At 44.5% G+C, this 22463-nt stretch overlaps 2 protein-coding genes across 3 annotated transcripts in view; one reads left to right on the top strand and one right to left on the bottom strand.

Moving 5' to 3' along the window:
• The first annotated feature begins 370 nt into the window (after positions 1 to 370).
• Positions 371 to 3733, top strand: Mixl1 (Mix paired-like homeobox). Of its 2 annotated transcripts, none has more exons than XM_051148279.1 (2): positions 371 to 766; positions 3422 to 3733. In XM_051148279.1, the coding sequence occupies exons 1-2, from the start codon at positions 371 to 373 to the stop codon at positions 3731 to 3733; spliced, it is 708 nt and encodes a 235-aa protein (XP_051004236.1). The 2 variants fall into 2 exon arrangements, with proteins under 2 accessions (XP_051004236.1, XP_051004235.1); XM_051148278.1 differs by having other exon boundaries at positions 3377 to 3733.
• A 5337-nt stretch (positions 3734 to 9070) lies between these two features.
• Lin9 (lin-9 DREAM MuvB core complex component) overlaps positions 9071 to 22463 on the bottom strand; it is a 48452-nt gene continuing 35059 nt past the window's right edge. The window contains exons 11-15 of the mRNA XM_051148019.1: positions 20776 to 20856; positions 17498 to 17623; positions 12202 to 12381; positions 11981 to 12078; positions 9071 to 10458 (exon numbers count right to left, since the gene is read on the bottom strand). Of these exons, the coding sequence (XP_051003976.1) occupies positions 10353 to 10458; positions 11981 to 12078; positions 12202 to 12381; positions 17498 to 17623; positions 20776 to 20856 (591 nt within the window). The 3' untranslated portion in view covers positions 9071 to 10352. The remainder of the gene's footprint in view (positions 10459 to 11980; positions 12079 to 12201; positions 12382 to 17497; positions 17624 to 20775; positions 20857 to 22463) is intronic.

Below are 22463 nucleotides of genomic sequence, written 5' to 3'. Positions count from 1 at the left end.
GAGAGATCCAGGCGCTGTTAGGGACATTTTGACCCAGAAGAGGGGGTTCTGTTCAAATATGGCCCACAATTGAGATGGCCCCTCCGGAGCAGAGCGGCTCTAGGTATGTGGATTGATGGTCGGGCTGGCCGGCGGATAGGCGGGGAAGGCATGGAGCAGCCGGGAATCAAGTTCGCGCCTCCTTCCCTCCGTCCCCTGGTCAGCGGAAGCGATTATTCCTGCGGCGTCTGGCGGGGCTGGGGCGGGCTCGCACCCCGAGGAGACGCGGCTTCCCTGCACCCACGCCTTTGATGGCACCGCCGCCCCCCTCCCTGGCTCTTGGCCGCTATAACTGCAGACAAGCGGGGATCGCGGGAAGCCTCCAGGAGCCATGGCCGCAGCAGGGTCCCAGCAGCTCCAGTTCGCAGAAGGCGCCGCTTTCCCCACTTTTCCTGACGCGCACCCTAGAGAGCCCCTGCTCCCGTCTTCGCGCCCAGGCACTGGGCTGCCCTCGGCGCTTCCCGACTCCCGAGCCCCAGCGGTTACGCCGCCGTGCTTTCCAAACAGAGCCCCAGGACCAACAACGCAGACCCCCGCCAGCCTGGATCCTCCCGGACCCCCCAAAAGCTCGGCCGCTCCGTCGGCGCCGCAGCGTCGCAAGCGCACGTCGTTTAGCTCGGAGCAGCTGCAGTTGCTGGAGCTCGTCTTTCGCCAGACCATGTACCCTGATATCCACTTGCGGGAGCGCCTCGCTGCGCTCACGCTGCTCCCGGAGTCCAGGATTCAGGTGAGTCGCTTTCACGGGAGTCACAGGCTTGTGGGGTCATTTATTTTTTGGCCGTGGGGCACGACGCCTTTGAACCTCATGATTCTAGACTACAAAAGAGGGGTGTCGGTAATGGCCTTGTTAGCCTGTAATTTGGGCTGCTAGGAAGCTCCCTGACCCCTCGGAAGGTCCCAGCAGGAAGGCGATGGGTAGTAGTTGCGCACTTTTACCAGTGTCCAGTAAGAAGACAACAGAGGGAGGTGCCGTCATGAGCTTTCCTCTGGCTTTGATCTTAAGAAGCAGAGCAGGGTTGTTACACCAGAGACCTTGAAAACAAGCAAGCAACTTCTTGTCACTTAGAAAAAAAATAGTGCAAAGTGAGTTTGTTGTCTGGGGTCCTTTAGATCAGAATCCTGGAGTTGCTAGGGAGAAGCGAATATGGTGTGTGTGTGTGTGTGTGTGTGTGTGTGTGTGTGTGTGTGTGTGTGTGTGTTTGAGACAGGGTCGTCCTGGGTAGTCCAGGCTGGACTTGAATTCACAATCCTTCTGCCTCAGCTTCTTGGGAGCTTGGATTACAGGTGTGTCCCCTTACACACCCAGTTTAGAAGTTTGCCTTCTTGACTGTTAGTCCGTGCCCAAGCATTGTTTTGTTGTTGTTTTGTTTGTTTTGGGTTTTTGGTTTTTCAAGACAGGGTTTCTCTGTGTGGCCTTGGCTGTCCTGGACTGGATTTGTAGCCCAGGCTGGCCTCAAATTCACAGAGGTCTGCCTGCCTCTACCTCCCCAAGTGCTGAGATTAAAGGCATGTGTTACCATGCCCAATTTCAAGTGCAGTTTTTTTCTTTTCTTTTCTTTTTCTTTTTGGGTGTTTTTTTTTTTCTTTCAAGACAGGGTTTCTCTGTGTAGCTTTGGCTGTCCTGGACTCACTTTGTAGACCAGGCTGGCCTCGGACTCACAGTGTTCAAGTGCACTTTTGTGTAGGAGGCCGCATTTAATCCCAGGAGAGTGGAATTTTTCATTTTTAATTTTTCTGGTACTGAGGGTGGTAATTCAGTTGTAACTCTCCCTCAAGACAGGGTTTCTCTGTGTAGCCCTGGCTGTCCTGGAACTCACTCTGTAAACTGGGCTGGCCTCAAACTCCAAGATCCAACTGCCTCTGCTGGGATTAAGGGAGTACAGCACCACTGCCTGGCCTGGCTTCAACTGTTACTTTCAACAGTTGTCACTATAGGCTTCCTAAGCAGGCCACTTTCAGTAATCATGGAAAAATAGTAAAGAAATTTACACACAGAAATGAGATTCACTGAGGAAAAATACCTACCTGGTTTGATGAGGGAGTCTAGACTTTGAAAAGTGGACCCCAAATAATTTGAATGTCAATCCTGGAAGCAGAGTAGCTTGTTGCCTAAGGACTGTGGGTGCCTTTACTTCTGTGACCTCTTTTTTCATTGTAAATGTCCCCCTTATAAATCGTAGATAGAAGCGAAGTGTGGTGGCACATGCCTGAAATCCTAGCACTTAGCAGGTAGAAGCAGAAGGATCAAGGCACTCAAAGGCATCCCTGCTAGCCTAGGCGCCACAAGAATCTGTCCTTTTTGGTTTGGTTTTTTGTTTTTGTTTTGTTTTTATATAAAGTTTCTGATATATATATATATATATATATATATATATATATATATATATATATATATATATATATATATATATATATATATTTAAGGCCGATGATAGATTTCAAGCTACCAGACAGATACTATGTTACACAGAGTTTATTAAATGAGCATGGGGGGAGAAGGAGAGGAGGAAGGGGTACCCCAGAGAGAGAGAGAGAGAAGTAGCGAGGAGATACAGAGAGCGGGGAGCCCTGTGGAGGGCCTGTCTTTTATATGGCCCAGGGCAGGGCCACGCCTTCGTGGCAGTTAAGCAGTGACATTACAGGTAGACAGACTGAAGCAGAGTCCTAACAGTTTCTCTTTGTCTGTCTCTCTGTCTCTCTGTCTCTGTCTCTGTCTCTCTCTCTCTCGCTCGCTCTCTCTTTTTGAGACAGGTTTCCTCTGTGTAGCCTTGGCTGTCCTGGACTCCCTTTGTAGACCAGGCTGGCCTCGAACTCACAGCGATCCACCTGCTCTGTGTAGCCCTGGCTATCTGTCCTGCAACTAACTCTGTACACCAGTACAGCATCAAACTCACAGAGGTCTGCCTGCCTCTGCCTCTCCAGTGCTGGAATTAAAGGAGTGTAAAATTTAGAAGCAGGTAGCATTCCAGCTCTGCGTCTGAGAATGGCAGGGAAGGTCTAGGGCTCTGAACATCAAACCGTCAGCTCCAGTGCTTTCTGTAAACCACAGGCTCTGAGCAGAGAGCCACGGCTAATAACTGGAATTTATATCCTTAGTTGTGAACAGAGTGATAGCACAAGCACTCCAAGCCAGTCTGGGGATGTGACTGTCTTCGTAGAGTGCTTGCCTAGCGTGCTTGAAGCCCTAGGTCCCATGCCCACGGAAACCAGGTGTTCAGGCCTGTAACCCTGGCACAGAAATCCACCTGCCTCTGCCTGCCAAGTGCTGGGATTACAGGTGTGCGCCACTGAGTCTGGGGTGGAGATGCTCTCTCATTCAAACACCAACTCAAAGCAGCTGAGCAGGGTTTTTGTTTTTGTTTTTTCCCCTCCTGCCCCCAAGGTGTGGTTCCAGAACAGACGAGCCAAGTCCAGGCGCCAGAGTGGGAAGTCATTTCAGCCCTTATCCTCAAGGCAGCAAGTTTTCCTCCATCGCCCCTCGGCTCCTGGGCCTGACGCAAGAACTTTGAAGCCCCAGCTGCCTCTAGAGGCAGAGGTGAACTGCCTTCCGGATCCCAGCAGGGCTGGAGGAGGTGCCTTCGTGCCTGGCTCCCAAGGTCAGAGTTTTGAAACCTATTCACCTCTCTCTGAAGATACCACCTCAAAGTTGGACTCATGGGAGGAGCATATCTTTTCCGCCTTAGGTAACTTTTGAGCATCCTGGGAGAGTTCGGGATGCAGTCAGAGGAGTCTAGGAGACACAAACCACAGCACCACCCTACCTGGACTTCCACTGGGTGTGGCCTCGCTCATGTTGCTGCCGATGGCTTTGCTAATATTGATAACGGTTCTGGATCATCTCTCGTGTGCAGGTTTCTCCGACACTGAGCCTCTAGCGGTGGCTTGTTCTCTGTGGCCATCTGTCCTCCTACCCAGGATTCCCTGTGAATCTCCAAGACTGCACATTTAATTCGGCCTACATGCCCTGGGCCTTCTTATTAGGGCTATTCTTACTTTTCAGACTGATTGTTCAGAACTTGTTTTCTTCATGACTCAATTTCCCCCTTTTCTCCGCAGATGCTGTCTTCTCCTGGTCCCTCTAGGACTTACAACCTAGAGTCACTCCCTCTAATAAACCACACCCTGAGCTCTAACCTAATCACCAAGATTTATGACTTTTTTGTTTTGTTATTAACCTTGCTGTGTAACTAAGGATGGCCTTGAACTCCTGTCCTCCTACCTTTATCTTCCAAGGGCTGGGACTACAAGTGTGTGCCGCCACAATCAGATGCTGCCTTTTTGTTTAAAATTGTATATGATATACAGCATATATATATCCAAATCAAGCTGTTTAGCACATGCATGACCTCACAGTCACCTTCCTTTTCTTTTCCCTGTAATGACACTTACCATCTATTATTTTAGCAATTTTCAAGTATATGAAATGTTGATATTAATTACAGCCATTACCGTGTAATTCTTCAGCGTGTCTCTTCTAAATGAAGTCACGTGTCTTACCACCTCTCCCCTGCCTTCACTTGATGGCCTTTCATCTGGCCTGGCCTGCCATCTTTATGCTCAATCAGTAAAGACATTACATTCAAGTTCTTTTAAGAGCCCTGTGCCTCTCATCTCATAAGATTTATTCATTATGTTCACAGAATTCTACCTGCCTGCCAGAAGAGGGCACCAGATCTCATTACAGATGGTTATGAGCCACCATGTGGTTGCTGGGAATTGAACTCAGGACCTTTGGAAGAGCAGCCATTGCTCTTAACCTCTAAGCCATCTCTCCAGCACCCCTCCCCAATACACACTCATTGTTTTAAATTAAGAAATCTGTGGCAGCCCCCAGTTATCCAATTATAAGACCCTTTTGAGCACACTCCCAACAGATGACGTCATCTTCAGCCTGTACCAACCTGAAGATCATTTTCCCACAGTGTGCCTCTCTGTTGCAGTCCCTCCTTTCTGGTGGGACTCAGTGGAAAAAAAAAATCTCTTTCAAATAGTTCAGGAGGCCTAGAGAGATGGCTCTGTGGTTAAGAGCACTGACTGCTCTTCCAGAGGTCCTGAGTTCAATTCCCAGCAACCACCTGGTGGCTCACAACCATCTATAATGTGATCTGATGCCTTCTTCTGGCCTGCAGACAGAACACGGTATACAGAATAAGTAAATTAAAACACAACAGAACAAAAAACAGCTCAGGAACCCACCTTTCTAAAGCCTACACTTTTTCTAACTAATCTGAAGGGTTTTTTGTTTGCTTGCTTGTTTTCGAGACTGGGTTTCTCTGTGTAGCCTTGGACTTGCTTCGTAGACCAGGCTGGCCTGGAGCTCACAGTGATTCACCTGCCTCTGCCTCCCAAGTGATGGGATTAAAGGTGTGTGCCACCATGCCTGGGGTCTAAACTTAATTTTTATTTTTGTTTTGTTTTGTTTTGAGACAGGGTTTCTTTGTATAGCCTTGACTATCCTAGACTTGCTTTGTAGACCAGGCTGGCCTTGAACTCACAACGATCCACCTGCCTCTGCCTCCCAAGTGCTGGGATTAAAGGCATGTGCCACCACCATCCAGCTTAATCTTAATTTTTAAATATCTATTTCTTTGACCTCCATTTCTCTTAGCACTGGCTATTATGTCTCCTGTGAAACATTAGCGAATTACTAAATGCTCCTCACTAGTGTTCTGATGGAAATTCCATGGAAATGAATCCTGTTTTCCCACACCTCAGTGCACAGTTGCTGAGCCCGTAATGAATGGCTGAGAAAATATTTTGAAGGAAAGTTTCTGCAAATAGAGTGCCTTGGGAATTTATTTGCCAAGCTGTTGAGATGGATCACTGGAGGTAAACATGTTGCCACCAGCCCTGACAGCCCGAGTTCCATCCCCAGGACCCACACGGCAGAAGGGAGAACTGATTCTCTAAAGCTGTCTTTTGGCTCCCACATGTGTGCAGTGGTGTGCACCCACATACATACACAGGTACAAAATAAATAAATAAATGTATATAAGAAAAAAAATTTTAAAGCTTATTGCGTTAGCTACTTTTACAGTGTTGTGATAAAACACCATGACCAGGGCAACTTATAAAAGACAGCGTTTACCTGGGCTTACAGCTACAGTGAAGTAGTGCCTAGGATGGAGAAGTAAAGGCAGGACAGTGGGAAGAGCTCACACATTTGAAAAGGAATATGGTACCAGGGGTAGCAGGAGGCTTCTGCAGCCTCAAAGCCTAACCCCCAGTAACACACATCCTCCACAAGGCCACACTTCCCAATCCTTCCCAAACAGTGCCACCAACTGAGGACCAAGTATTCAAACATGTGAGCTCTAGGGGCATTCTCATTCAAAGCATCACACTTGTTCAAAGTATGTAAGATTCATGAGTATTTCGGTTTTAGACACCACCCCCCCACCCCCCCCCCCCACCCCCCCGCCCCTATTTTTGCATTCCTAGTATATGTAAATGACTAAGTTAACTTAAGATTTATTTAAAAAAACAAAACTAATATGGTAGTTTGAAGTCTCACTACCAGTGCCTCACACTTAAACTGATGACAATTTAGGCCACTTATGTAGTAGATGTAAACATGTTTTTGTTTTTATCCCAAGTGGGGGATGGGGAACAGAATTGTGAGAGAACAGGTGATGTTTATCCACTAGAAGATGAACCACCTCTTGCAGGCTTGGTCTTTGACAGCTGAAAAACATCTTAGTACCAACTCTGAGGGGATACATATATATATATATATATCGCCAAAACAGGAGGCAGGGCCTTTGGGTCTTGGTATTGTTTCCTATTGTTTGGCAGTTCATTGCTCCACTTCAAGACGCCCCTCGAGAGAACCGCTCCAGAGAATGCTTTGAGGCTCCAAGTTCCAGCTGCTGCTCCTAGTTCAGGCTGCTGGCTGCTGCAGGTTGCAGTCACTTTTGTTGAATTGCTGGTTTACTGTTTAATGGATCTGCTGGAATCCTGCCGACTACACCAGTGGAATCGCTCCAAGGAACTCAATCTAAAAAGGTCTACTTCTCCTGTTCCCATTAACCTCTTTTCTCTTCGATCTAGGGTAGGTGGGTTAGAAGGGAGGTTATAAGCATTAAAGAAACCCAAATAAAGTAGGTTTGAAAAAGGTCAAAGCCTACACAATTGAGATAGTACAAATCCAGCGACAAGACAGAAAAGATCTCAGAACAACTTAAAGCTAATGATATACTCATTGTAAAAAAGAAATAATGTAATTATGGGCTAGAGAGCTGGTTCAGCAATTAAGAACACTTGTTCCTGCAGAGGGCCCAGGTTCAATCTCCAGCTTTTTTCTTTTTTTTGGTTTCTCGAGACAGGGTTTCTCAGTGTGACCCTGGCTGTCCTGGTCCAGGACTGCCTTTGTAGACCAGGCTGGCCTCGAACTCACAGAGATCTGCCTGCCTCTGCCTCCCGAGTGCTGGGATCAAAGGCGTGCGCCACCACTGTTCAGCTGTTGCCAGTTTCTATCCTTAATTCTAGTTCCAGATCTGATGTCCTCTTCTGGCCTCCTTGGGCAACAGGCAAACAAATGGTGCAGACAGGCAAAACACCCATGCACATGAAAGAGAGGGGGTGAGGGGTCCCATGCACATGAAAGAGAGGGGGTTGGGGGATGGTTTTCAACATAAGAGTTTCTCTGTGTAGCCCTGGCTGCCCTAGGGCTCACTCTAGAGACTAGCCTAGCCTTGAACTCAGAGATCCGCCTGCCTCTGCCTCCCAAGTGCTGGGATCAAAGGCGTGCACCACCACTGCTGGCCCCCTTTCTAACTCTTTGAGATGGAGTCTCACGAAGCTGCTCAGGCTGGCTTCTGATCCTTCTGTCTCAGCCTCCCAGTAAACTGGGATTATGGGTTTACCCTGGCCAGGCCAGCTCACTAAAGAAAACTTAATAGGCAGATCATTTTTTACATTCTCAGTGACCAGTCCATTTGACTTTTTAGAGCCAGTATTGAGTAACTGAGCCCCAGTGCTCAGCAGTGGCAGTATCATCCAAACCGAGGTGTAGTTGATTCAAACTATGTGAATTAGTTCTTTCCTTAACGAAAATCGGTTCAGCCATGTTCTTGGGCACAGACTCTGCTGTCAACACAGCACTGAAGGCCACAGTACTACAAAATGTGGTCTGACTTAAAGTGCAACAGATGTGCTGCAAGCAATACAAAGAAAATGTCAAAAATATTTACCTGCTTCTAGGCAGAATACATTAAATTTAGTCTTCTGCTAGATCCATACTAGGAAAAGTAATTTACTTGCTTAGTGTTTTCACAGTGATTTATTCACAGATGAAAAACAAAACAAACCACTTCTCCCTAGAATAATACTGGATGGGGGTTTTCCAATATGATTAGAGCTGCGCATAGTGCAGTTTGTCTTGTTTTTGTTTTTTCAAGACAAGGTTTCACTGTGTAGCCCTGGCTGTTTTGGATTCGCTTTGTAGACCTGGCTGGTCTTGAACTCACAGTGATAAGCCTGTCTCTGCCTCCCAAGTGCTGGGATTAAAGGTGTGCACCACCATGCCCGGCTGGTGCAGTGTGTTTTGTGTGTGGTTTAAGTTCCAGATGCAAAGCCTGCTTAGGCAATAGTGGGAAATTCTCTTAAAATAAAAAACAGAACAAACAAACAAAAAATGCCAAAACACCTGGTGATTAACCTGTAATTTATATCCCAAAAACTAGGTTCTTTCCTGGTACCATGTTTGTTGTGCGGACCAAACTCAGAGCGCCAGACTGGCCACCAAGTGCTTCTCAACCTGCTGAGCTATCTCACCAGCCCTCCAAAAACATTTAATTAATTAATTTATTATTATGCAGTATTCTGCCTGACTGTGCCCACACACCAGAGGAGGGCACCAGATGGTTATGAGCCACTATGTGGTTGCTGGGAATTGAACTCATGACCCTTGGAAGAAAAGACAGTGCTCTTAATCTCTGAGTCATCTCTCCAGCACTCTGAAAATATTTTAAATAGAATGAACTATCTTGTATTAATAAAGTGAGAATGCAGATAAGATTAAATTTCATAGGTTGATTTATTTAGAATTACAAATATTAAGAATAAAAGCTTTATGCATTTCTTAATAACATAACAGTTTAGCTAAATATAAACTCTGCACTATTCATCTGCAGTGCCCAACACCGACAAAAAACACAGAAGCGTTTTTAAACTATACAAAAATTTCAAGGAAAATAATCTTATTTCAGTTTTATTATACATTAATATACAAAAAGTCTCATCTTATGAGACGTCAAAGAATCAGAATACCTCTATAGCTATGTTTTAAATTCCAAATCTGAAAACAATTATATTTTGGCTTTATAATATTCTATATTAAAACAAAAAATTTAAAATACATACTTTTTACAAGATTATTTTAGGCAGGGTTTTTCTTAAAAAAGAAAAACCAAACCAAGCCAAACAAGAAAAAAACTAAAACCAAACCTCCCACTGTAATTCACACCAGTCATATTCTTTCCTTATAAAATATTTTTACTTTATAAATTGTGTGTACTGTTGGATCTTAACCAGTAATCTGGTTCAAAGTTGTGCAAATAAACAAAAATATGAAAATAGTGTGTTATCAGTCTTTTTTAAAAATAAATTTAACAATAGTACTTTTGCCCTGACTCATGGAAAGGCATGCCAAGTCCACTCACTGAAACCCAGCATTCCACAGTACAGTTCTTCCTGCTCCTTCATTTTCTTCTACTGATAAACGACAAAGCTTTTATAAATTAGGATAAATTAAAATATTTATTATTATAAACTGATCTATAGAACCATGTCACACTGTCAGTATACGTAACATATACTTAAGTCCATGTTTCCCATCCATATTCCACACTCCCGATGCACACTTGAAGCCTCAGGTCTAATGATCAAGCAAATTCTCTGGACCGGCGATTCTGCAGACGGGTTCCCACCTTCACGCATGGAAAGACCGTGTTTCTTCATGTTCTCTGTCCCAGGAGTCATCTGCATGTGCTGAGCGAACTCGTGCACGGATGAAAATGGTGAGCACACGCCTCCATGAGAGAGTATGTTCAGATAGCTTCAGGTTAAAAATATTTGCTGATAAACATGAAATATAAGCAACACTACTGCCTCTGGATAATAAAGAACAATAAATAAACGCTGGTCAGCATGATGCTGGCTCGAGAAGCAGTTCCGTGTATTAAAAAGCCGTATCTGGAGATGTACAGGTCCCTTTTTTCCAGCAGATGGGTTATTGGTGTTGGAAGCTTAGGTTACGGAAAAGGAATCCTCAGACCACGGGCTGGTGCAGCGGGGCACCAGGTCTCCTGCGCTCAGTCTCTGTTGGTGTTGTTGGCTGCAAAGGCGTGTAAGTTTCCCATCTGGCTCAGGCCACTCTGGATATGCGCAACATGGATTTCTACATTATTCTGAAAACAACTAAAGGAAAAGAAAATAAGGTTAATTATCACACACAAAAAAATTCTTTTTTGTTGTTTGCTTTTTTTTTTGAGATAGTTTCTTTGTGTAGCCCTGGTTGTCCTCGACTGATTTGTAGGCCAGGCTGGCCTCGAACTCACACAGATCCATCTGCCTGCCTCTGCCTCCAGAGTTCTGAGATTACAGAAGCGGGCCACTCCATCCAGCTTAAATTCATTCTTGTGTGTGCCGTGGCATAACTGGCAAAGGATACTTTTGTGGTGTTTTTTTTCTCTGCTTTTATTTGGATTCTGGGGTCTGAGCTTATATGGCAAATGTTTTTACCCACTGAGCCATCCTGACAGCCCTCCACTTACTAATTTACTATTGTGTGCACATGTGTGCTTACATGTCCTCCACATACGTAGAGGTCAGAACAAAGCTGTTGCATTGGTCTCTCCACCTTTTCCGGGTTCTGCAGACTGAGCTCGGGCGCCAGGCTAGTGAGGCTGAGCCTGCAGAGCCATCTCAAGACCAAGAAAAGCTTCTTTGGTGGTGGCAGCGGCTTAATTTTGGTTAGTAAATGGCTGTTTCTTAGAAAACAGCTAAGAAAATGCCTTCAGGGAAAGCACAGATCTGTCTCAGTGCTGGTGGGAAAATACGCTTAGAGCAAGGGAGTGCCAGGCCTACTGAAGAAGAGGAGTCACTGCTCCACAGTAAACCAAAAGCCGAACGTTATGACCTGATGCCTTCATGTATAGAGTGTGTGAAATGTCTGTTCTGTCAACAGAATGCTGTAAATGAAAAGCTCTTTCTTTCTTTCTTTCTTTCTTTATTTTAGTGGGTGTAAACATGTTTTTGTTTTGATCCCAAGTGTGGGATGGGGAACAGACTTGTGGGAGAGCAGCTGAAACAGGAGGTGGGGTTTTTTGGGTCTTGGTGTTGTTTGGCTGTTCATTGCTCCACTTTGAGAGGCTCCTAGAGAGAACCACTCCAGTGAAGGCTTCAAGGCTCTGGGCTCTGGCTGCTGCACCAGGCTCAGCAGCAACTTTGGTGGAATTGCTGGTCTGCTGAAATCCTGCCGATTACTCCAGAGGAATCACTCCCAGAAACCGAATTCAACAAGGATTACTTCTCCTGTTGCCCTAAATCTCCTTTCTCTCCGATCTAGGGTAGGTGGGTTGGAAGGGAGGTATAAGCATTTAAAGAACCCCAAATAAAGTAGGTTTGGAAAAGGTGACGCCTACAATTTATTTATTTATTTTGGTTTTTTCGAGACAGGGTTTCTCTGTGCAGCCTTGGCTGTCCTGGACTTGCTTTGTAGATCAGGCTGTCGTGGAACTCACAACAATCCTCCTGTCTTTGCCTCCCAAATGCTGGGATTAAAGGCATGCCACCACGTCCAGCATGAAAAGCTCTTTTAAATATATTTAAAGGATAAACAAATACATAAATACTTTACAAATAAGCAAAATTCTTAAAGCTTCCACCAAGAATCAGCACAACTTTAACATGAAATGATTATCGTATGCCTATGAGTTACCTGATATTAGAAGCATCTATTGTATTCTTGATGTCATTTAATGAATCTGTGAGTGATTTGAATTCAAAGGAATTCAGGTCTCCTCCCTCTGCTAGACACTAAAAAGAAAAAAAGTTTCAAAATTTAATTAAAATTTTAGCTTAAATATAGACATAAATAAAGACAAATTAATACAGTTTCCTTAGTATTAAAAAAATGAAGCTGTCGTCTCTGAAATTTACCTTAATTTGTAATAAAATTGCAGTGAGCCTGGCAATTAAGTCTGTCAGATTTTCATTTTCAACACAGGGCTGTCCTGAGGAGAGGTTGGCTTGCCGGACAATTTCCTGGGCCTCTTCCTCACACCTCCGTCTCATGTCTGTTGGCTGATCAGCAGGCTGGAGACCCTGGTCTGGGGCAAGCTGAACACAGAGGAGTAAAACATGAGCTGCAGTCTGGTAACACTATGTGTGGGCACAGATGTGCCATGGCGTACGTTTGGAGGTCAAGGGACAACTGGGGGAATCTGTTCTCCGTTTGCTCCTTTAGCACGTGGGGCCTGGGCAATATCCCTCCATGTAGGCTCTGTCAGCTGTTCTCATTAGACTGAACTTGTACATTTTTGCAGAGTCCTTCTCCATATGTCATTACTAGAAGGTGCCCAGTGTTCATCTCTCTCATTACCAGTGAGATGTGTTTTTCTGCTGTGTTAAATAGTGAAGTATTTGCCACATGTCCACATAGTAAAGATCTCCCCTTTGTAATTAGTGTTCAAGGAAAGACTCTGAGGCTACATAAAGCTCCTGTTTGGCACACACTTTTCCTTACCAGTTTGAACATCCAATGATGTCCAATGTTTGTATCAGTCATTACTATGGTGGTTGTCAAATGTTACATACATTATTTTTAAATATACTGTTGTCATTACCTCCTGAAAGTGAGTGTGTGCGCGCACGTGTGTGTGTGTGTGTGTGTGTGTGTGTGTGTGTGTGTGTGTGTGTGTGTGTTATATGCACCATGTACATACGGTGCCCAAAGAGGCCAGAGGCATCAGATCCCCTGGAACTGGAGTAACAGGCAGTTGTGAGCTGCTGAATTGGGTGCTGGGAACTGAACCCAGGTCCTCTGCAAGAGCAGCAAGTGTTTTTAACCACCGAGCCCTATCTTCAGCCCTGTGTCTTTCTTGCTTATTCTCTATCTTTATTTGTTGAGACAAAGTATCTGATTAAACCCAAAGCTCATCAGTGTGGCCAGGCTGGCTGACCAATACCAATGAGCTTCAGGGTCACCTGGCTCTGTGTTCACTTCCCCAACCTGCCAGTAAGGTTTGTACACTGCAACTGGCTTTTAAGTAGGGATTGAGGACTTGAACTCCTCATGCTTGAGTGTCAGGCCCTTTAACTGAACCATTTCCTCAGCTCAAGTTGACATTTTAAATACTTTCTGTAATTTTACATGCATTAGTGTGAGGGTGTCAGATCACCTGGAACTGAAGTCACAGACAGTTGTAAGCTGCCATGGGGTGCTGGGAATTGAACCCGGGTCCTTTAAAAGAGCAGACAGTGCTCTTAACCACTGAGCCATCTCTCTAGCCCTCAAGTTGGCATTTTAAAAGAACTTTCTCTTAAAAATGAATGACTATCAGAATGTGTTGATTCTTTTAATCTACAGAGTCTAAGCTCTTTATTCTGAAACTCAGGTTTGGCCAGCAGAACTCTGGTGTCGTCCTTTTTAAATGTCCACATAGTTTGGGGTACATTTTCCTGGCATAGTGACATGGTTCTATTCATCTTCTGCTCTTTCTGCCCTAGGTCCCTAGGTCCTGAGAAGACTCGCTTCAAGAATCCCTATTTCCTCTTGGAGATAATGCTGGAAACAAATCAGTTGGGAATCCATACTGGCTTCCTGTGCCAGTCTAACACCTTAGGATCTATTTTCTCTCCTCACAATGCCATCCTCCTGCAGTGAGAAACCTGGCTCCCATTATTCCCAATATACTCATTTGCTCAGCCCTAGAATACACAGACGTTTCAGGACTACTACGTTGTCCCACTGTGAGAACTGGTGAAAGCACTCAGCCTCTGCCCTCTGGGTTAGTATCTGCCCTCTTCAGTGTTGTTTGTGTTTACTGCAGTACACCAGGCTCATCTCGTCTTTATTCTCCTTCAGAGTGTACTTGTACTTAACCTGTTTTTCTCTTCAGACTTTACTCTGTGTGTGTGTATAAATGGAGCCGGGCTGGCCGGAGTGCCCCAGGCACCCACCTGTTTCTGCTTCCCAAGCACTGAAATAACACATGGTGCTGGGGACCGACACAGGTCCTTACCCTGTGCAGTAAGGACCAGAGGAGCATCCCCAGCCTGTTTTGCTCTGCCCTGGCTTTGCGGTGCAGTGGATCAAAACTGGGGGCCTTGAGCAAGCTACGCAAGCATTCTAATACTGAGCTGTACCCCAATCATAGTTTACTTATATTTATTGGAAAACAAACATTCAAGTACATGCTATTATTCTTGCCTCTCCAATACTATCCAGCACTTAAACTAGTCTATGGCTTTATCCTTTCTGTAGAAAGGACAGTAAGCAGGTAAAAATGAACCATGCCTGCCCCACAAAATCTGCCTCCAACACACACAGCTTGTTTATTGAAAAGACCTCTCATTATGCTCACTATGTTACCCAGGTTGGCCTCGAAGCCCTGGGCTCATCATCATCAGTCTTCTTGACAGCAGGGATGTGTCACCACACCTAGCTTGTGTGCCTTACTTTCTTTTTTTTAACTTAACAATAAATCTTGGAGGCTCAGCAGATGAAAGCGGTTGCCTCTCAAGCCCTGATGACCTGAGCTCAATGCCAGAACCCATGGTAAAAGGAAAGAGTTGGGCAGTCATACCCTAACTTCCACATGTATATACCATGGCATGTGGCCCTGTATGTACACATGCATACATGCATGCATACAAACAATTTTGATAAAACTAAAATATCCTGAAAATTACTTTATATCAAGAAGATGCCTCATTTCTCTCTGTCTCTCTGTGTGCTATGTGTATGTCTGGTAACCGTGGAGATCAGGAGAGAACATTGGATCCATTACAGATGTTTGTGAGTCACCATGTGGTGTTGGGAATGGACCTAGATCCTCCACAAGAGCAGTAAGTGCTCTTAACCACCCAGTCAACACTCCATAGCACCACAGCACTGTGTGCAGAGTTTCATAAGTTATCTGGTTAACTTTCTAAGAGTTGGACTTTAAGTGTTTTTAAAAAATGTTTGCAGCTGCCAGGTGTGGTGGCACACACCTTTAATCCCAGCACTCAGGAGGCAGAGGCAGGTGGATCACTGTGAGTTCGAGGCTAGCCTGGTCTACAAAGCCAGTCCAGGACAGCCAGGACTACAAGAGAAACCCTATCTCAAAACAAAACAAAACAACCAAAAAACAAAACAACAACAAAATGTTTGCAGCCACTAATGCTGCCTCTTCTCTTAACACCTTAAAAAGTTTTTAGCTGCTGGGTGGTGGTGGCACACACTTTTAATCCCAGCACTTGAGAGCTAGAGGCAGGCAGATCTCTTTCAGTTTGAGGCCAGCCTGGTCTAGAGCAAGTTCCAGGACAGTCAAGGCTACACAGAGAAACCCTGTCTAGAAAACAACAACAACAAAAGTTCTTAGCTGAAGCATATATAAATACACAAAAGTATCATATCATAAAACAAAAGCTAATGAATTTTTACAAGTTAAAACATGCCCAAGAAGTCAGTGGCTTCAGGGCTGCCTTGTAGAGGGCAGTGCCAGCCTGTCTACAGCCTCATAGCTGGCTTGTGCTGGTGTCTGACCTCTGCAAATGGAATCATACAATTCTTAGTTTTTTATGTCTGACTGTGTTTTCAGAGTTCCACAGAATTCTTTAATTCTCATTGCAGGTAGCAGTACACTGTATACTGCCAGGACATTTGTTTATCCGTTCTAGTATTTATGTATTTGCAGTTTCTGATCCCCCCCCCCCCAGACAGGGTCCCTCAGTGTAGCCTTGACCGTCCTGGACACACTCTGTAGACCAGGCTGGCTTCAAACTCACAGTGATCTGCCTGGCCCTGCCTCCCAAGTGCTGGGATTAAAGGCATGCACCACCACGCCTGGCTGCAGTTTCTGATTTTTTTTTTTTAAATTTATTTATTATTATGTATACAGTGCTCTGTATGCATGTAACACTTGCAGGCCAGAGGAGGGCACCAGATCTCATTACAGATGGCTGTGAGCCACCATGTGGTTGCTGAGAATTGAACTCAAGATCTTTGGAAGAGCAGCCTTAACCTCTGAGCCATCTCTCCAGCCCCCTCAGTTTCTGATTTTTAAAAATTATTTTACTACTGTAATTTATGTGCATATTTTAGCTACATGTGTGCTTGGTACAGAAGAGGGCATTGGAACTCTCCAAGTTATAGATGGTTGTGAACCACCAAGGGGCTGCTGGAAGTCACACCTGGGACCTCTTGAAGAGCAGCTAATACTTTTAACTGTTGAACCCATTACTGCAGCTCCAAGGTTCTGATTTTTAAATTTTATCTACTTAGATATCCAGTTTCTGATTCTGGGTAGTAATGGGGAATAAACTTTCTAGTATGTGTTTACCTATCTGTGTATTTTAAGAAATAAAACTACCCAATCATAGCCCCCAGGGTTATTATTTCTTTAAATCCATGCTGTACTTCAAAGAGCTTTGTGGAAATCAACTCATTTCACTTGAGTAAGAAAGAAGCCCATCACAACTTATGTGATAAATAATGATGCAACTCAGCACACTGGCACACACCTAAAAGCACTTAGGAAGCAGAAGACCAGCCTAGGCTGTAGAGCAGTGCTGTGTCATTAAAGCCAAGGAATTGCTGCATGGTGGTGGTGCAAACCTTTATCCCAGCACTGAGGAGCAGAGGCAGGTGGATCTCTGCATTTGAGGCCATTATTTATCTCTGCTCTCCTGGTTCTTGTCTGCTACCTGCCTATCAGTGACTTGTTCTAGCAAATATGTTTGCTGTCCTGACTAGTGTCTATCCAGAAAAAGCATAGCCTACAGGGTTTAAGAGACTTCCGTAGCAAAATAGCGCATAAACGCCAGGCGTGGTGGCGTGCGCCTTTAATCCCAGCACTTGGGAGGCAGAGGCAGGTGGATTGCTGTGAGTTCGAGGCCAGTCTGGTCTACAAAGTGAGTCTAGGACAGCCATGACTACACAAAGAAACCTTGTCTCAAACAAACAAACAAAAAACAAAAAAAAAAAACAAACAAAAACCCAAGCACATAAAGATGGGGCTTATACATCAGTCTTCGTGTAGACCCAAGGGCATTTGTGATTTACTGTGTATAAAACACTCTTTTTGGTGCATGCCTTTAATCCCAGCACTCAGCACTCATTAGGCAGAGGCAGGAGGATCTCTGAGTTGGAGGCCAGCCTGGTCTGCACAGTAAGTTCCAGGTCATCCACAGCTACAAATTGAGATCTTGTCTCAAAAAGCAAAGTAAGAAAGCAATAGAAACCACTTACCTCATAGCAATACTGCTGAACTTTATGCAAAACTTTGTTTAGGTCCTTGTTCAACTGCTCAAGCTCTAGAACAATTGTTGCATATCTTCGTTGAAATTCAATGCCAATGGGCATGGAATATGACTTCTAAGGAGAAAAGAGATCGTCATCAGGTTTTGTCTTGTTAACAATGCAATTTCTAAAACAGCCAACAGGCCATGTACACTAGCCTACAGTCAATGATGCTGTTCTTGTGTGAAAGCAGGGTTAATGTGATTAGGAGAGTGTCCTTATTTTTAGGAATGTATGATATCTGCTATTCACTCTTTTTATATATATATTTATTGGATTGTTTAACATTGTATGAGTGCATGTATGTATATGCAAATAGCAATGCCCGTGGAGGTCAGAAGTACAGGATGCCCTGGAGCTGGGGTTACAGGCGGCTGTGAGGTGCTCAGGGTAAATGCCAAGAACTGCACCCTGGCTCTCTGCACAAGCATCTCTCTAGCCCACACTTACTTCTTTCAGTGGAGATTTTATACACAGAGAACTTAGATGAAGCAAACGCCCTGTGACATCAGCGATGAAGCTCCAGGATTTGGTATTTAACCTCTGGGTTCCAGTCTTGCTTTGGGTCCAGTATTTCCACACTACGCCCTGATAGAAATGGTAGGTAATTTGCTCTTTGATTTTACAGGAGGTTACAATTAAGGGATTGGCTTGAGTTTCAAAAGAAACTTTGGACATCTGAAAGTGTTGAGACTGTGAAAGGCTATGGGGACTTTTCAAGTTAGTCTAAATGAATTTTGTATTGGTATGGCCACAAGCCAGTGTGGGTGGAGAGAGTAGCCTATAGTAGTTTGACCGACAATGCCCCCATGAGCTCAGATGTTTGAGAATTTGGTGGCACTGACTAGGGAAGTTTAGGAGGTACAGTCTTGATGGAAAATACGACACTGCAGGTAGGATCTGAGTTTCAAGACTCCGCGCACTTGAAGTTAGTTAGCTTTCTCTACTTTGTGCTTATGGTTGAGGATGTGAGTTCTCAGCTTCCTGCGCCAGCCCACAAGATGGACTCTTACTTCTCCAGAGCCATATGCCCAGACAAACTCATTCTTCTGGAAGTGACCTTGGCCAAGATGTTTATCACAGAAAAGTACTAATACAGATAATCTAGAAATAGGTTTCTGGTTATTGATATGGCAAGTTGCCTTCTAGGAAGACCAGTAGCTTATCTTCTCACTGAAGAATATGAATACTTCCTCACACACTTGTTAATGGAGAATTATGTGGTCGTTCTTCTGAGATTTTTGTTTTTATGTGTATGGGTGTTTTCTTTTTTCTTTTCTTCTTCTTCTTTTTTTTTTTTTTGTAGACCAAGCTGGCCTCAAACTCACAGAGCTCTGCCTTACCCCCTGAGTGCTGGTATTACAGCATGCACTACCGCGGCTGGTGTGTGTGAGTGTTTTGACTGCAAGTATGGCTCTGCGCCACATGTGGCAGTCCCCATGGGAGCCAGAAGAGGGTACCAGAGGAATAAGGGGCAACACTATAAAGTAACATGTCAACTAACAGGCTAAGTGAATGAAAGAATTAGCTCTCAGGCTATGTATGAACTTCCTAAATGCTAGAATGAAATCATACAGGCATGACTTCATGCTAGAAATGTTGAGGGTTGGTCTGGTGCTGTGTACCCTAATGCTAAACACTGGCCCCCAAGATCTGGTTGCTGTCCAGACGAGCACATTCCCACGGCACCAAGTGACGCTGTATGTGCTCTGTCCCCCTGTTCTCTGACTGGTTAGAGTTGCTGACACCCTATAACCAGGCGAGAGGGAAGGAGGTGGATCTTAGGTTCTAGAAGTTGGAGTCAGATGGGGACCACAAAGTGAAGAGAGAAGCAAGAGAAGCTGGAAAGAAAGAAGTCAAGATGAGCACATGGCTTAGGGCAGCCCAGGCAGGAACAATTACAGCAAGTAACTTGGGGTGTGTAGCTGGGAATTAGAAAAATAGCTTAAAGGGTTGAGATCTGCCTAGTTATGGTGACTTAACCTTTTGTAAATCTAAAGGGTCTCTGTCTTGATCATCTGGGAACTAGCTGGGGGAGAGAGGCCTTCTAGAGAATAATAACCCATCCACAACACAGAAAATTTAATGTCAAGAGGCTGGAGTACAGCTTGACATCAGAGTGCTGGCTAGCATATAGACGGCCTGGATTCGATCCCCGCTCTAGGGAGGACACTAGTTTTGTTCTGTTTTTGATACAGAGTCTCACTGTGTAACCCTGGCTGACCTAGAATATGCTATGTACACTAGGCTGGCCTTGAACTCCAATCTGCCTGCCCTGTCTCCTGAGTGCTAGAATTAAAGGAATGTGCTACCTTGCCCAGCAGTTATCATCTTGTTTTTAACATTTTTATTTTAACTGAAGGTCCCCCCACCCCGAGTCAGGGTCTCTCTGTATTAGCCTTGGCTGTCCTGGACTCACTTTGTAGACCAGGCTGGCCTCGAACTCACAGTGATCCATCTGCCTCTGCCTCCCAAGCACTGGGATTAAAGGTGTGTGCCACTGTGCCTGGCCTCAACTGAAGTTTTTAATAAAAAAAATTGTGCAAACATATATAATTTAATAGATTACTGCATAGTAAACATACTTGTGTAAGAACACAAGTTTGCAAAAAGCTATCTGCTCACCCATCATAAAGATGCAAAGAGAAATAAACAGCGGTCTATGCAGAGATTACGATACAAATGTTCACAGCAATTTTAGAGAAATGAAAAATTGGAAAAATTCCAAATGCTCATCTATGAATGAATGGATAAATTGTGGCACAATCATAAAGTGGAGCCTATGCTGGGCAGCTTACAACTACCTGTAATTGCAGCTCCAGGAGACCTGACCTGTCCTAGGCTCAAGGGCTATCTGTATGTCTGTATGTATATGGCACAGCTTCACACAGACATGGACACATAAATAACATGAATCTCCAAAAACCCAACACGTCCACTGATTCTTTCCTACAAATAAAGTGACTCAATTTTTTGGCCTTATCTGACTAAGTGAGATCAAATCATGACATAAAGTCATACTGCAAGCCAGGTGAGGTGGCACAGGCCTGCAGTACCAGCACCAGGAGGCAAACGTAGGAGGACTGCCAGAAGTAGGAAGCCAGCCTGGTCTACACAGGACATTTCAGGGCAGCCAGAGACACAGCAAGACTGGGCTCAAAACAAAAACAAGTCTCAGTTTTTAATTAGACAGGTAAGTAAACAAAGGGAAATCTTTAAATCCTTACCAGCTTTTCTGCTTCTGTGTTCATTTCCCTTAATTTCTTGATATGCTCTTTTTTAATCATGAGAATTTTTGATAACTTAGTCTGTAAAAAAAAATGTTTTGGAATAAATAGAGAGATTTAGATATGTCAGATTTCCAGTTTTCACTGAGCCATTCTAATGGTACATTTTAATGCCTCAAAATAAATATGACAAAGCATTTTTTAAAAATACATGTGAATAATAAGCATCGATCCTGCAAACTCAGCACAAAGCGAACAATCTCAGCACACAGTATACTCAAGCAAGAGGAGCACAAGTCTGAGGCCATGTGAGGCTACATAGCAGGTTCCAAGCCAGCCTAGTCTACACAATGAGACCCTGACTCAAAACACACCCTATGAAAGAAAACTTTTGGGGGGTGGGGTTGAGACAGGGTTTCTCTGTGTATCCTTGGCTGTCCTAGATTCACTTTGTAGACCAGGCTGGCCTCGAACTTACAGCAATCCACCTGCCTCCTGAGCGCTGGGATTAGAGGCACGTCCACCACTGCCCGGCAAAGAACCAACTCTTTAGCGTTGTCTTCTGGCTCCTAAGTGCACATCATGGCACATGAGCCTTCTCCATGAGTAAAGCCCATGAATAATAACACAAAATGGTAATACAAAACATGGATGAGCTCTGCCACATGCATCTCTAGACCCCAGGTTTGCAATATTAATGAATGAGTGAGTAACTTGGTGACAGCCAACAAATGAAATGTCAGACCTATCAACAAAACACAAAACTGTGAAGGAGCTGGGCTTGCTGCTCAGTGCTAAAGTGCTGCCTTAGTCCTCATGAAGGCCTGGGCTAACTTCCCAACAGCACGTACATCAGGCACTGTAGCCTGCAATCTCAGCACTCGGGAAGTGGACACAGGAACATCAAGGTCATCCTTGGCTATATGGCAAATTCCAGCCTAGAATTTCTGTTGACCTCATCTCAAAACAAATAAAACCAAGCAAAAAAACAAAAACAAACCAAAAACTTTAGATACCATTAACAACTTACAGGGCTACACAAAAACCTGTACATAGACCTTTAGGACAGAATCTGAATTTACAATAGACAAACCTCGAAGCAGTCAAGATGTTTTATTGAGTGAATGAATACTAAGATGGTAGCACATCCATCCTAAGTGCTGAAAGGTGAGATGTCAAGCCATGAGAAGACACAGAGAAACAAATTCACATTATGCTCATGATTTCTTTCAGGCATAGACACATCTCAGGAAAATTTATCACAATCCCAGCATTAAAAAAAGGACAACAGTTAAAGTTGATAAAAGGGGAGAGAGAAGCCAGGCAGTAGTGGTGCATGCCTTTAATTCCAGCACACAGGGAGGCAAAAGCAGGATCTCTGTGAGTTCAAGGCCAGCCTGGTCTACAGAGTGAGTTCTAGGAGAGCTAGGGCTACACAGAGAAACCCTCTTGAAAATTAAAACAAAAAAGGCGGGGAGAGGGAGTTACCACAGTGTTCTATGCTGAGGCCCAGGAGGTGAATCCTTGGCGGTTTCAAATACTCTACAGGAGATACTTGTCTCCACCTTTGCCTACCAGACTACTCAACTAGAGACACAAAAGAGTGAAGAATCAACTTCCCCAGCAATCAGCACGCTGGAGAAAGGAAAAGCCTACAAGACCTGCTGCCAATAGGCCAGGCAGGAGGA

This window comes from Acomys russatus, chromosome 6 (genome assembly GCF_903995435.1).
Source record: "Acomys russatus chromosome 6, mAcoRus1.1, whole genome shotgun sequence".
NCBI classification, from domain to species: domain Eukaryota; kingdom Metazoa; phylum Chordata; class Mammalia; order Rodentia; family Muridae; genus Acomys; species Acomys russatus.
The sequence above is the reverse complement of the archived record's forward strand: the minus strand, read 5'-3'. Positions and strand labels throughout refer to the sequence as shown.

What these genes read in the sequence shown, in the direction of transcription:
- Mixl1 (XM_051148278.1), top strand. Translation starts at nt 371, where the DNA reads ATGGCCGCAGCAGGGTCCCAGCAGCTCCAGTTCGCAGAAGGCGCCGCT. An exon ending in TCCCGGAGTCCAGGATTCAG is followed by an intron (nt 767 to 3,376) that starts GTGAGTCGCTTT and finishes AACTCAAAGCAG; the next exon opens with CTGAGCAGGGTTTTTGTTTT.